Below are 15,500 nucleotides of genomic sequence, written 5' to 3'. Positions count from 1 at the left end.
AAAGGTGCAGGGTCCTTTCAAAAAGGACCCCAGTGTAGCCACGCTAAGCAGCGCGCTTTCAAAGCGCCGCGGCCGGAAGCGTCCTAATGTTAATGAGGTGCCGAATATTCAATTCGACGTCTCATTAGTAATCTTTGAAATATGGCTATTTCAAAGATTTGTGCCCATGCAGACACAGCCATAATGTGGAAAAAGCTGAAGTAATCAATGCTTTTTATGCCTCTGTCTTCACAGACGAGGTCAGCTCCCAGAGTTTTGCATTAGGCAGCACAGTATGTGGAGGATGTGTGCATCCCTCAGTAGGGAAAGAATGGGTTAGAAATATTTAGAAAAGCTAGACATGCACAAATCCATGGGGCCAAATCAAATGCTTTTGAGGCTGATGTGATTGTAGAGCCATTGGCCATTATCTTTGAAAACTCATGGTGATTGGGGAAGGTCCCCAGAAACTAGAAAAAGGTACATGGAGTGCCCATCTTTCAAAAAGTGAAGGACAATCGAGGGAACTATAGACTGCAGCCTCACTTTAGTGCCAGGAAAAATCATTGAGAAGGTCTGCCAAGGGATCCATTTTGAAGCACTTGGAAAAAAGGAAATTGATCAGGAATAGTCAACATGGATTCACCAGGGGCAAGTCATGCCAGACCAACCTGATTTCCTTCTATGAAGAGATACATAGCTCTGTGGATATGGGAAATGTGGTGAACATTATATACCTTGAATTTAGCAACTTTTTTTAAACATTCTCCCGCAATATTTTTCCCAGTAAGTTAAAGAAGTATGAACTGTATAAATGTACTGTAAGGTGGATGGAAAGCTGGGTAGATCATCTGGTTCAAAAGGTAGTGAACAGCAGCTCTATGTATGGCTTGAGGCCAGTATCAAGTGGAATACCCCCAGAGTCAGTTCTGAGGCTCCTTTTGTTCAACATCTTTATTAATAACCTGCATGAGGGGATGGATCACCCCCTCAGCAAGTTTGCAGATGACACTAAGCTAGGAAAAAGAAGTTTATATTCTGGAGGGTAGGAATAGAGTCCAGGGAGACCTAGACAAATTGAAGGATTGGGCAAAATGAAAACTGATGTGGTTCAATAAAGACAAGTGCAGAGTCCTGCACTTAGGACAGAGGAATCCCAAGCACTGCTATAGGTTGGGAACTGGCTGGCTAAGCCGCAGTTCTGCAGAGAAGGACCTGAGGATTACAGTAGATGAGAAGCTGGATATGAGCCAGGAGTGGGCCATCATAGCCAAGAAGGCTAATAGCATATTAGGCTGAATGAGTCAGAGCACTGCCAGCAGATCTTGGGGTGTGATTATTCCCCTTTAGTTGGCACTGATGAGTCACATCTGGTGTAGTGCATACAATTCTGGGCCCTCCATTACAGAAAGACTATGGAGGCACCAGAGCACGTACAACAGAGGGCAACCAAAATGATTAGGGGGTTGGAGCACATGACTTATGAGGGAGAGGAGAGGCTGAGGGATTTGATCCTATGCAGTCTACAGAAGAAAAGAGTGAGGGGATGGATTTGATAGCAGCCTTCAACTATCTGAAGGGGGTTCCAAAGAGGATGGAGAGAGGCTGTTCTCAGTGCTGACAAATGACAGAACAAGCAGCAATTGCCTCAAACTGCAGCGGGGGACTTATAGGCTGAATATTAGGAAAAAGTATTTCACTAGGAGGGTGGTGAAGCTCTGGAATGAGTTACCTCGGGGGTGTGGTAGAATCTCCTTCCCTAGGGTCTTTAAGTCTTGGATTGGCAAAGCCCAGGCTGGGATGATTTAGTTGGGATTTGTCCTGCTTTCAGCAGGTGCTTGGACTCAGTGACTTCCCGACGTCCCTTCCAACCCTATGATTCTATGATTTGCTGGGCCGTGGAAAAGGGTGGGTGGTGGGCTGGCTCTATGCTCTTAGGAGGGGTGGGGTCTCAGGCAGCAGGGGCAAGAGCTGGGGCATCCAGTGCCCAGCACCGAGTTAACCATACTGTGTGGGTCCCCTAGCCCTGCAGCCAGCCGTGACAGCCACCTGGAGTGCACCATACAGCATTCCAGCAGCTATTTAAAGGGCCCAGGGCTCCAGCCACTGCTGCTCCTGCAATAGCAGTGGTGGTGGCCAGGAGCCCTGGCCCTTTTGAATCATCAGGCCCCAGGGCAACTGCCCCCTTAACCTCCCCATAGGCCAACTTGGACAAGAAAAGAGGGCACTTGCCCCCAGGTCCAGTGATTGAAAAGGGCCTGGGGTGCTGGTTACTGCCACTACTGCAGAAGTGGCAGTGGCTGGAGCCCCAGGCCCTTTAAATCATCACTGGAGTGCCACTGTGACATGTTCTGGGGAGTTGTGAGGGCTGCCTGGCAGGGCTGCAGTGCATTTGGACAGCTGCCCCAACCCTGCCCCTGTCAACTAAAGGCCACACCCTTTCTGGGAGTGTGGAGCCAGGGGTCCTCCACCAGCCCAAGGGCTCAGTGAGTCTGTGAGCCCCCAGCAGTGGCCTGGTCCCACTCTCTGTGAAATGTCTTGTAAGGCCAACAGACAGCAACAACCAGGAATGAACGGGCAACCTTAGGAGCTAACGCCCTGTGCTCTACTACGTGAGCTAAAGGCCAGGTGGTTGTCAGCCAAGGCTTTAGAGCAGAGACTTCGCTCTCCCTTGCCAGTGGTCTCAGTGCCACTGAGGTTACACACTCAAGGCCCCTCCCCTTCTGAGAGCCTGGAGCTGGAGGCCCCCACTTGCCCAAGGGCCTGGTGAGGCCATCAAGCCCCCCAGCTCGTGCAAAGACTTGGCAGACAGGTTGCTGTTTCCCCTCTGCTGCTTCCCGCTCAATGAAGCCTCCCTTCCCATCACCAGACAGGTTTGTAGTGCTGCAGTCAGGGAAAATGTCAAAAAATTGTCAGTAAGCGGCATGTCTATTGCCAATAACCAACTCCCATTAACATTAAAGTCAGTGAAATGGGATTGGCTCCCAGCAAAACACTGTAATTAACTATATGTTGTTAATATCAGGATTGCTATTAAGCAGCATTCACTGCATATATTTTACCTAATAATGGAGATACTCAAAAAGAAAGCACTAATAAACAATGGCATAGTTTAAAATGAGTCGTAGTAATATGAAATATACTGTGGATACATGTGTCTTACTATCTACAGATGTTACAAACAGGTCTTATTGGAATAAAGCAGCTTACATTTTCAGTAGTCCCAGTGATCACATGTAGCCCATCATATGTTGACTTAATATACATCCCCTAAAAAAGGGAAAGAGAAGGAATAATTAATATCTATGCGTGTTAAAAAATATCTAGGTCTCTTTAATAATGCAGTCAACCAACTAAAAATGTTGGCACAATAATGTTGGAAGACCAGTTGCTTTGGTTAAAGTCAATGGTATTTCAGCGGATTAGAACAAACTGTGGCTCAATACAATTTTTAAAACAAAACTTAAACAAAAATATTTTAAGAACCAATGTAAAAACACATTGCCTTTTAATGCACCCCCATTAATTCCAGCATCAGCAGATAAGAAATCTTTTGGAAAGGATTTAATAAAGAATGGTTACTTATCATTGTAACTGTTGTTCTTTGAGATGTGTTGCTCATGTCCATTCCATGCAGGTCTGTGCATGCAGCATGCACATGTCACTGGAAATTTTTCTCTTAGCAGTGCCCCTCGAACCTGCAGGGGAGCACTGGTATATCAGCTGGCTCTCCACTCCCTCGGTTTCTTCTTACTGGAATTCTCCGATGAAGGGGAGGCAGGTGGGATTTGGAATGGACATGAACAACACATCTCAAAGAACAGTTACAATGGGAAGTAACTGTTCTTTCTTCAAGTGATTGCTAATGTCCATTCTGTATGTATATGTCTGGTGATCGGAAGAAGGGGCTTTCGAAAACTGGGGGGGTCCTTTTGGAAGGTCCCATCTCCACGAGCGGTGCACAATTCAAAAAGCTGCACTTTCGAATCGCCGCAGCTGCCATTATGCTAATGAGGTGTTGCATATTCATTGCAGCACCTCATTAACATCTTTCAAACCCACTCATTAACATGCCCCTTTCGAAAGGAAGTGGCACATGTAGACACAGGGATAGAGATTGGCTGAAGTGTGGACAGAGGACCAAGTGGCAGCCCTACAAATATCCAGAATTGGGACATGAGCCACAAAAGCCACAGAGGTGGCCTGTGCTCTTGTGGAGTGGGCCATGAGGGGAGGAGCTGGGACTCCTGCAGCCCGTAACATTCCTTAATGTAAGTCATGACCAAGGAAGAGAGTCTCTGGGCAGAAGCCAGTTGACACTTCAGCCTCTCTCAAATAGAAACAAAGGTCTGGGACAACTTCTGAAAGGGCTTTGTTCTTTCAAATAAAAGGCCCTTCTAATGTCTAAGGTGTGCAGCACCTGTTCTTTGTCTGACACACAGGGCTTGGGGTGAAAAACTGGCAGGAAAATGTCCTGAGACAAAGGAAAGTTTGACACAAACTTAGGCAAAAAGGCAGGGTTGGGGCATAACCTGACCTTGTCTTTAAAAAAAAAAAAACTGTAGGGAGATCCACAGGGAGAGCCCTTAATTCAGACCCCCACCTGGACGATGTGACGACCACCAACAGAGATACCGTATAGGCAGGTGTAGCAATGAGCACATCACCTTCAAACAGAGGTCCCATGAGTTTAGACAGAATGAAATTAGGATCCCACTGTGGAACGGACTGTTGCACATGTGGGTACAGTCTGTCCAGGCCCTTCTAGAACCTGTTTACGATTGGATCCACAAAGAGGGTCTTACCCCTCGCCCCTAGGTGGAAAGCAGAGTGCACTTTGATTGAGGAACAGCATAACTCCTGAATTCTAAGGTCTATAAGGTAATCCAGGACCAGGGGGACTGGGGCAACCATGGGTAGACCAGGTGTAAAAGAGCTTCCATTTGTGCAGATAGGTGGCCCTAGTGGAAGGCTTTCTGCTTCCCAGCAGTACCTCCTGCACCCAGGCTGAACACTGGAGCTCCTCCACTGTCAGCCACAGAGTTTCCACGCCATCAGGAGCAGGGACCAGATATCCAGCTGGCAAAGCCTGCTGGAGTCCTGTGCAATCAGGTCAGGGAGCATGAATAGCCTGTTGCATGACAGACTCAGGAGAGTGGAAAAACAAAGCTGCCTAGGCCATGTGGGTGCAATGAGGATCAGGGAAGGCCTGAATTCCTGCACATGCAGGAGAACTCCGTGCAACAGCAGGAACAGGAGAAATGTACAACAGACTTTCTGGCCAGGGAGTTAACAGCACATCCCCTAGAGAGCCCCTGCTTGGGTCCATGAGGGAGTGGAACCTTGCACACTTCCTGTTCTGGTGAGTAGCGACCAGGTCCAGAAGGGTAACCCTCATGTGTGGAAGACCTCCAGGGCCACATCCCCTCTGACGGTCCATTCATGGACCAAGAAGGACCTTCTCAAATGGTAGGCCAAAATGATCTGGGTGCCTGGGAGATAGGAGGCAATCATGTGGATACTTGCCCTGATGCAGAGATCCCACAGGCGAAGGGACTCCTGACACAGGTGATAAGAGCAGGCCCCAACCTATCTGTTGATATATGAGATCGCCAGTGTATTGTCAGATAGTATGAGGATTGACCTATCTCTGAGCTGGGGAAGAAAGGCCATGCAGGCAAGGGGGGCCACTCTCAGCTTCCTGACATTGATGTGCAAGGAGAGACTGACCTTTGACTACATATCTTGTGTCCACATGTCCCCAAGATAGGCACCCCAACCAGTATCTGATGCATCCACCATAAGCCAGAGCGTTGGTAGCAGTCTACAGAATGGGACCCCTGTGCTCACCTCCTCTTCCCAGGTCCACCAGTCCAGGGAATGAATGTTGTGGGGAACCGTCACATCTCTAACCAACACATGGAAGGATGGTTTGTGGGTCCATGCCAGCCATATCTGCAGTGGGTACATCCAAAGCATGGCGCTGTACCATATGGTTGTGTAGGGAATGTGGCAGAAGGAATGCAGTGCTGCTGAAGGCTGGGAGGAATGAGTCTCCCAGAGGTCATCTACATGAGAATGCAAAAGGTGTGCATGTGTGATACCTTTTCAGGCAAAGCCTAATGGGTAGCAAGTAAGCCATGAGATTTGGTCTATTGTAAACATGTAGTTGTAAAATCACAATTTAAGCTGACACTTAATGCGGGAGTTGTGAGATCTCACCGATGCTCTGGGTTGTTGTGGGGGACAGGGCAGTCGCCTTAGCTGTGTAAGACATTGATTACACAGGGCTCCCTGGTTTAAAGCATTGTGAGAGAGAAGTGGGAGGGGTACTGGTTGAGCCAGCTTGCTGAGTGCCTTGGCCCTGCCTATGCCTTGGTCATATAGCTATAAGCCTGGCTTGACTAACCCTCCCCACCTGTTGAAAGATAGACCTGGATACTAAGGTGTTTGTGAAACCCCACACTAGAGATACTAAGAGCTGAAATCACAGAGTAGCAGCTGAGGTCACACAGAGCTGAACTCACTGGGTTCTGCCTTAGGGCAGTCCCAAGCAGTGGGGTTAGGACCGGCGGACAACAGCAGGACCAGCGGGTGGCTGGTGGGCGGCCGGTAGGGGCGGCGGCCGGTAGGAGCAGCGGGCGGCCGGTAGGAGTGGCGGTGGACAACAGTGACCGGCGGGCGGCCGGTAGGAGCGGTGGACGACGGCGACTGGCAGATGGCTGGTGACAGCAAGGGGAGGCTACAGACAAGTGGACAGCTAGTATGGCCCTGGTGATGTATCTGTGGGCTTTGAGTTTGGGACTGCACCGCAGAGGGTACACCCTGTAACTGTGTGTGTGTGGAAAAGGGCCAAGAGCCCCAGCAAGAGACTGGGTTCTACTGCATATGGGGATGGTATCTGGGTAAAAGGGGTTTTGTCTCTTCTGTGCTGATATATACTGCATCTGTCGCTGTAACCTTGGGGTAGGTTACGGTCATTAAACAAGCCATTTCTATCTCAGACTCTGTGCTTGCGAGGCGGGGGGAGAACCGCCTTACAGGCACCCAGCACGGGGCTGAAATTGTCCCAGGCCACTGGGTGGGGGCTCAAGCCGGTTGGTTGTATCCTTGATAGGAAAACCCCACAAGAGTTGAACCCGGCCCTCTGGCAGGCATCTGGCGTTAACAGAAGGGTTACAGGTGCATGCTGCCATTAGGCCCAGAAGGTGCATGCAGGCCCTTGCTGTTGTCATTGAGAGCACCTGTATGTCCAGGACTGCAGACCTGGTTACCCCAAAGTGGGATCTGGGGAGGGAGGCCTTGGCTGCTAATGAGTCCAGGCTTTTGCCTACAAACTCTATCACTGGAGTCAGGACCAGGGCCAATTTGGGCACATTCAGCAGTGGGTCCAGATCCTGGAAGAGACCACGGACCAGGGTGATGCACACCTGCATTTGGTCAGCAGGGCATTGCTACACCTGCCCCTTGTTTCCTGAGGATGGCGGCAATGATCACCATGCATTTCATAAAAACTCATAGGGCTGTGGAAAGTCCAAAAGGGAGGACTGTCAACTGGCAGCGGTCCCTGCCCACCATAAAGTGGAGGTCGTGGGGTGTAATGGAAATATGAAAATAGGCGTCTCTTAGACCGGGGGCAGCATACCAGTTTCTGGAAGCCAAGGAAGGGATGATAGATGCCAAGGTCACCATCTTGAACTTGCTCTTGACTATATAGACATTGAGGTTCTGGAGGTCGGGGTTGCCTTGGGAACCAGGAAATAACAGGAATAAAAACCCATACCAAACATCGCTGCAGGGACCATCTCTACTGCCCTCAGGGTGAGAAGCTGATGCGCCTCCTCCTGCAGGAAATACTCGTGAGAGGGGTCCCTGAACAGGAATGGGGTAGGGGAATGGGAAAGAGGAGGGAATAAAAGGGGATAGCATACGCCTTTCCCACTGTTTCCAGGACCCAGAGGTTCAAAGACATAGACTCCCAGGCCTGGTAGAAAGGGAATAGTCAGTCCTGGAAAGGAAGGGCTGAGGCTGTTCTCAATTGCACCCTCAAAATGCCTGAAGGGGCCCCAAGTTTAGCCAGGCAGATCTTGCTCCTGATCCTGACTCAACCAGCGGTGACATCTACCATTCTTGCTGCTATTGTTCCTACTGCAGCAGCAGAAGTCCAGACACAGCCCCTGGTGGGTGGGTCTGGGGGGCATTCCTGCCAGAAAAAGAATGCTGCTTGGTAGCAAGAGTATGAATACCCAGAGACTTAAGGGTGGCCTGGGTATCTTTTAGCCCATGCAGACATGGGTCCATCTGTTCAGAGACTAAGGAGGGCCCTTTGAAGGGGAAGTCCTGAATGATAGTCTGCAGTTCAGGGACACCCCAGATTCCTGCAGCCAAAAGCTGTGGCACATGACCAGCCCCATGGCCATGGTTCTTGCCCCACATCAGCCACATCAAGGGCAGCCTGTAATGCAATCTTGGAGATGGCCCTGCCCTCCTTCAACAGAATCTGGAATTCAGGCTTCACATCCCCTGGGAGTAAGTCAGAGAACGTGTCCATGGAAGCCCAGTGGTTGAAAGCATAGTGTAACAGCAGCATCTGCTGGTTGACTATGCAGAACTGCATTCCCCAGAGTCATAGGCCTTCCCGCCCATCAGGTCCATTTTCTTGAGCTGTGTCTACATGTGCACGCTACTTCGAAGTAGCGGCACTAACTTCGAAATAGCGCCCGTCGCGGCTACACGCGTCGGGCGCTATTTCGAAGTTAACTTCGACGTTAGGCGGCGAGACGTTGAAGTCGCTAACCTCATGAGGGGATCGGAATAGCGCCCTACTTCGACATTCAACGTCGAAGTAGGGACCGTGTAGACGATCCGCGTCCCGCAACGTCGAAATTGCTGGGTCCTCCATGGCAGCCATCAGCTGGGGGGTTGAGAGATGCTCTCTCTCCAGCCCCTGCGGGGCTCTATGGTCACTGTGGGCAGCAGCCCTTAGCCCAGGGCTTCTGGCTGCTGCTGCGGCAGCTGGGGATCCATGCTGCAGGCACGGGGTCTGCAACCAGTTGTCGGCTCTGTGTATCTTGTGTTGTTTAGTGCAACTGTGTCTGGAAGGGGCCCTTTAAGGGAGTGGCTTGCTGTTGAGTCCGCCCTGTGACCTTGTCTGCAGCTGTGCCTGGCACCCTTATTTCGATGTGTGCTACTTTGGCGTGTAGACGTTCCCTCGCAGCGCCTATTTCGATGTGGTGCCGCGCAACATTGAAGTTGAACATCGACGTTGCCAGCCCTGGAGGACGTGTAGACGTTATTCATCGAAATAGCCTATTTCGATGTTGCTACATCGAAATAAGCTATTTCGATGTTGGCTTCATGTGTAGACGTAGCCTTGGTGTCCCGGTTCTTAGGGGTTACACTCAGATGCCCCTGCCTCTCCGTCTGGTTCAATGTCTGGACTACCAGGAACCCTGGACGTGGGTGGGACAAGAGGTACTCATTTCCTTCCTAAGGCACAAAGTATCGGTGCTCAACCCTCTTTTCCATGGGAGGATGGAAGCTGGAGTATGACACTGGGCCTTAGAAAGCTTGGCCACCATCTTGTTAATGGTGAGAGCCACTCTAGACAGGGTGTCTGACCGCAGAATATCAATTGTCAGATCAGAGTCCTCTGATACCCTCTCAGCCTCCACACCAGACTCCATGCTAATCACTGAAAGATGTCTTGGTGAGCCCTTGAGCCTATCAAGGGTATGGAGGGGAGGGTGTCAGCCAGGACCTCATCAGGGGAGGAAGATGAGGATCTTTTTGGGCCCAAGTCCTCTAAGGCCTCAGCCTGCGACTGGGCTTGGGAGGCAGATGGAGAAAGGTCCAGCAGGGATCAAATCATCTGGCCCTCAGGCTTCTAGGGATGCAGGGAGAGCTGGCCCAGGGGAAGCGAGTGCCCTGACATGGGCAAAGGGGTCAGAGGGGTCACGACAGAGGCACCCTGGATCCTGAACCTGGCTACTCTGATTTGGAGGGGCCTGTGCCCTAGCTTTGATAGAAGGCCCAGAGGGTCCAAAAAAGGTCACTGGGAGAGACCTCAGGAGGCCATAACTGCTGCAATCCTGGTCTGAGAGCTGGCTGTGGCCACTGATGCTGCCGATACGCCACGGGATTCCAGTGCCAGAAACGATGGGATGGGACTGGTGCCAGGATCTAGGCCAAGACTCCCAAGATGACCACGTAGACTCCACCTTGGAGTCAGTGCAGTACTCCAACACTGACCACAGCAGAATGGAGGAAGATGTTGGCATGACGACTAGAGTGTGCCAACTGATTGACTCTGGCTTACCTTGGTGCCGACGGGGTGGTGGAGAGGCATGGGCAGGCACGGTCTGGGAGATCCCAGGCAGTGCCAGATAGATCACATCAGCCAAAGCCATGCTTGGTGCCAGGCATGACCTCCCAGTGTCAGATCTGGAACCGGTACAGGGACACAGGCTGGGGTCAAGGTTGCCTGTGCTTCCAGTGCCACACTCTGGTTTGGGGCAAGGGGGCAATGCTTCTTCATCACTGGTGCCTTATTCTCTGGCCAGCGCCACCCCTGGTTGCGATCCCCTCCTCAAGACTGGTGCCAGCAGGGGAGATAGAGACAAATTAATAAGGTCTCTAGCTGCCTCAAAAGCCTTCATTGTCAATGGGTCTGCGAAGTCTCCTGCCAGGCTGGACTCCCTGTGCAGGCTTTGTCTCTTGCCAGACTGCACAGGCCCAGGCTTGGCACCTGTAGGTGCCACATGCCCCACTTGAGGGCACATGGAGGGTCTGTGCTGTTGAGCAACCTGCCCCTGCTAGAGCGCCTCTTCTTCTGAGGCACCAGAAACTGGTAGTGGTACCGAGGTCTGCACAGTGCCAGGGAAGCATGGGAGAGCACAGCTGCCTCCTACACCAAGGCCGGTGGGCTCTGTATTGATAGTGCCAGGTCTGACTGTGGTACCAGATGTACAGCCACCTCCATAAGGATAATTCTGAGGTGCAACTCCTTCTTGCTCTTGGTCTGGGGTTTAAAAGCCTTGCAGATCTTCCAGGCCTTGGACAGATGAGCCTCACTCAGGCATTGAGACAAGCATTGTGTAAGTCATCATAGGGCATCGGTTTCTGGCAGCTCCTACAGGGTTTGAAGCCTTGGGGCCCAGGTATGCCCTGCCATGTGAGCACACAGCTCAAGGACCACACTAGGTCCTCAACTAAACTAACAAAACTTAACAGGTACTTAACAACTACTTAAGATAACAACTAGAGCGCAACAAGTGATTGCTAAAGGGTGCTTGCTAGCAAGAGCATGTTCCAACAACCCTCACAGGTGGTAAGAAGGAACTGAGGAGGTGGAGAGCTAGCAGGGATATATATGGGGTGATATACTGGCATCACTCTAGGGGGCTCCCCTGCCAGCTCAACTGTTACGGCTAAGGGGAAAATATATGACAATGTGTGTATGCTGTGCACACGCACCTACATGGAATGGACATGAGCAAGCACTCAAAGAAGAACTAACATGACAGGAGAAGCTGGACTTATCTTGGCATCTGAAGTACAGAGTAGTTTGTTACTTTACTAATCTCAAAAAAGAATTAAAGTTGACAAAACCCAAATAAATTATAGAAATAGAGGCTTTAAACTTAAATAGCCCACACTCTAGATGTCTATCACTTCGGTAAAAATAAAGTAGATAAAATCTGGTGTGTCAGAAACTTTCATCAGCTAGCACTTGTAACTCTCAATAAAAGGGCCAAGTTCCATATACCACTCCAAACACTTTCACTTTAATCTAATTCTGACAAGTTAGCAGTGCACTGTTAAATTATCAGCCTTTGAAGGTTTTTCAGCTCCCTTCTGCTGTGTAAGCAGCAGCCTAAAGCTTCAAAACCAGAGGAAGTCAAAATGCACCTCCTCCCCTTGTACACAAATAAATAAATAAATAAGAATCTGAACTACTTTTGCAAGAAAATTTATTTCAAAATGTTATTATGGTGCCTCATAAGAGCTGTAAGTCTGGGTGCCCCCAGACTCCCCTGTTCTTCCCAATACAATAGTCCCCCTGCCAGCACTGCATCTCACAAGACAAGAGGTGGTCTTTTTCCTTGGTGAGGGGAAGCAGTGCATCATGGAAGTCACATGACCAAGGTACAACATAGAAGATTATGTCTCTCTGAGAAACCCAGACCACAGAGAATGAGCCACAACTGAAGAACAAATCCCATGAAGCACTACAGAAGCTTACTCAAATTAAAATACTTTTGTTTGTTGTGTTAGGCAAACCCCAAAATTTGCATTGATAAATAGCTTAGATGGAAAATGTTCAACTATCTTTATTCAAAGTTTTGAAAAGAGATAACCTGTGTGTCCTTCAAGCCAATATTCCCTCTCACCAGTCTCAATACATAGTTTTCAAGGATGTTTTTAAGTTATTGCTGAATGTGTAATATACATGCCATATAGGGAATATTGCATTACTATGCATTACCATAAACAAAATTACTGCTTTATAAATATTTTTAGAGTTTTAAAATCAGGCTACATATCTATTTTACTCTACAGTACACAATATCAATGTTGGCAGGAGACTGTGGACATGCAGGAAAAAAAACAATTTCTCCATAAATGTTGAAAAATCATTGTAAAGCATGGTTTCCCAAACTGGGGTGTGTGCCCCCCTAAGAAGGCATGAAAAAGTTCTAGGGGGGACATGAGGTGACCCAGGACCACCCCCATCATTCCCTCTACCTGAAGAAAGATCTGGCATTTGCTTCTGGCTCTCAGCCCCTGCCACTTTATGTGGGTGACCTGGTGCAGCCACTGTAAAAAGGAGGATGGAGCTTGCTGCCTTCTGCAGATGAGAGTGAGTGCAGGCTGGTGAGGAGAAGGAGGAGGATGGGGTTAGATGCGGGGCTGGAGGTGTCTGGCTTTGTGAGAGGGCAGGGGAGGGGCTCGGGTGGGTAGCTGTCAGGGCTGGCAGGGCTCAGGTGGCCAGCCAGCTTGATGGACTTGTGGGGCTCAGGCCGCTGGCCCCCAGCAGAGCAGGGCTTGGGCGGCTCGGGCTGGTGGGTGGGTGGCTGGCCCTGACAGCACGGGGCTTGGGTGGCTTGGGATGGTGGGTGGGTGGCTGCCCTGGCAGTGTGGAGCTCTGGTGGGTGGCTCGGGCAGCTGGCCCACAGCTGGGGTGGGTGGCTGGTCCTGGCAGCGTGGGGCTCGGGCAGCTGGCAGGCAGGTGGACGGCTGGCCCCAGCGGCTGGCAGGCGAGTGGGTGGCTGGCCCCGGCAGCACGGGGCTCGAGTGGCTGGCTCTGGCAGCACAGGTCTCAGGCAGGTGGGCAGCTGGCATGGGCACCTCCAGAGGCTGGCATGAGGCTCAGGCAGATGGCCAGCTGGGTCTGTACCAGGCGACCGCAAGGGGCCAAGAAATATTATTTGTGCTTATTTTTAGTTTTAAGTAAACTTTTTATATCAGATTTTTGTGTTTATTTCAAATTATGAATTGATATTTTTGTTAAAGAAGGGGTGGGATGAAGGTAATGAAGAGGTGGGGGGGCATGAAGATTTCCCAACAATCAAAAGGGGGCCGTGATGCCGAAAAGCTTGGGACCCACTATCCTAACATACCTAGGATACTGTCGTTGCTTCTTTAAAATCAAATTTATAGTTTATCAAAATACTTTTGTCAAACAAGTTTTGGCTGAATAAAATATTTATGAACCACAACTTACAGTCTTATGGAAGCATAAATACACTCATCCCTTACTGTACGAGCACAATTCGTTCCTAACTTTTTGCTCGTTGGTGTAAACTCGTAAAAGGGACACTAAATTCCTACTAAAATACCTGTAAAAGTCTCTGATTGGTTCCAAGTGCTGGGAGTGGCAGCATGTGGTGCTGCTTTTGAAAGGAAAGTGAACCTGGGGGGGGTGGGGGGGGCGGTGTTAAAGGCTGGGGGCAGTTTGGTGACATGAGTGGGAGGGAGGGTTAAAATGTGGTGGTGGGTTGGGTCTGGGGAGAGGGGTGGGGTTCAGGCTGCTGCAGGTTGGGTCTGTGGGGCCAGTGGAGGCCTGAAGACTGCGGGGCCAATGGGGTTAGGTTACGGCAGTTTAGGTGCGCAGGGGTCAACAGAGAGTTTATGTTGTGGTGGTTCGGGTGCACGGGGCCAATGTGGGGGTTTAGGTTTTGGCAGTTTGGTGGCGGCAGGGGGTTTAAGTTTCAGCGTTTTGGGTGTGTGGAGCCAATGGGGGGGGGTTTATTTGCAGCAGTTCGGATTTGCGGGGCCAGTGGGGGTGGGGTTAGGTTTCGGCATTTCGGGTGCGTGGGGGGCGTTAAGTTTCGGCAGTTTCGTGTCTGCAGGGCTGACAGGGGTGTCAGGCTGCAGCAGGTTGGAGCTGCGGGGAGGCAGTAAGGCTCATATGGGGGGGGAGGTGTATGTGTCCCTCATTTAAGTGAGTACTAGTAAATAAAGTACTCGTTTAATGAGGGATGAGTGCACATTAATCTAACTGTCATGGTTAAATATATATGGATATGGTGTTGCAAAATACTGTGATTCATGGAAAAACTCTCCATTTCCTCTCTGATCTTTGATGTCGCTCATAAGAAACATTGGACCAAAAACAGATTCCAGTGAGACCCAATTAGAAGCACTATGATGATACTCCATTGGATATCAGTTAGAAAGTGTTCAAAACAGTTGATTTGGTACATGGCTATTTTTTTTTTTAATCAGAACATCCAGCAGTTTAAAATCATGCCTTGTAGAAGTCTCAGCAGGTCTGCCCAGGGGAGTTGGCAACAGGGGTGATTGCCCTCTGGGCTCCATGTTTCGAAGGGGCCCAGAACGCTGGCCTCCACCACTGCTACTTCGGTAGTGGTGGCAGCTGAAGTTCTGTGCCCCTTTCAAACGCTACACCAGTGTGCTGCTCTGGCTGCGTACTGTGACGAATGGAGGGGAGCCCAGTGCCACGGTGTGAGCAGTGCTGAGGGTTGAATGCCCTAGGCCCTGCCGCTTCTACCTTTGGCCACACCTTACCCTGGGGCCCACCTCAGCTATTGGCACCACTGAGTCTGAGTATATTTTATCAACACGTAATAGACTTAAACAAAAACATTTTTCATGAACTTCCCTGATCCGGATGCACACATGTCAGTTGTTGCCTATCCTGTTATGTGTTGAACACACATCAATTCAGCTCTGCTGCAATTTCTGGCAGGAAGATCTTTGAAGGGCTGTTTAGCAATCAGTGTAATGAAAACTGACACTTAGAAATATCATTTTTTAAAGGACAATTGATGGCAATACTAAATTTGGAATTAAATTTGGAATCTGTCTTCATTGAATTTATCACTTCTTTACCGTTGAGGTGTTTCCATTTAAACCACTTTCAATAGGCTACATCTACATTACAGTGATTTTTCGACAGAAGTTACTGTCAGAAGCAATCTTCCAGCAAAACGTCTGTTGACAGATCAGATCCACACACTAAAGTGGATCGAAAGAGCAATCCGCCCTGTCTGTAG

General features: G+C 49.8%; 1 protein-coding gene across 1 annotated transcript in view; it reads right to left on the bottom strand.

The window, feature by feature from the left end:
• LOC142020423 (connector enhancer of kinase suppressor of ras 2-like) overlaps positions 1-15,500 on the bottom strand; it is a 581,534-nt gene that overhangs the window by 287,811 nt on the left and 278,223 nt on the right. The window contains exon 7 of the mRNA XM_075008216.1: positions 3,190-3,249. Coding sequence (XP_074864317.1) covers positions 3,190-3,249 — 60 coding nt within the window. The remainder of the gene's footprint in view (positions 1-3,189; positions 3,250-15,500) is intronic.

Source organism: Carettochelys insculpta, chromosome 13 (genome assembly GCF_033958435.1).
Source record: "Carettochelys insculpta isolate YL-2023 chromosome 13, ASM3395843v1, whole genome shotgun sequence".
Classification (NCBI taxonomy): Eukaryota; Metazoa; Chordata; order Testudines; family Carettochelyidae; genus Carettochelys; species Carettochelys insculpta.
This window is presented reverse-complemented; position numbering and strand designations above follow the sequence as displayed.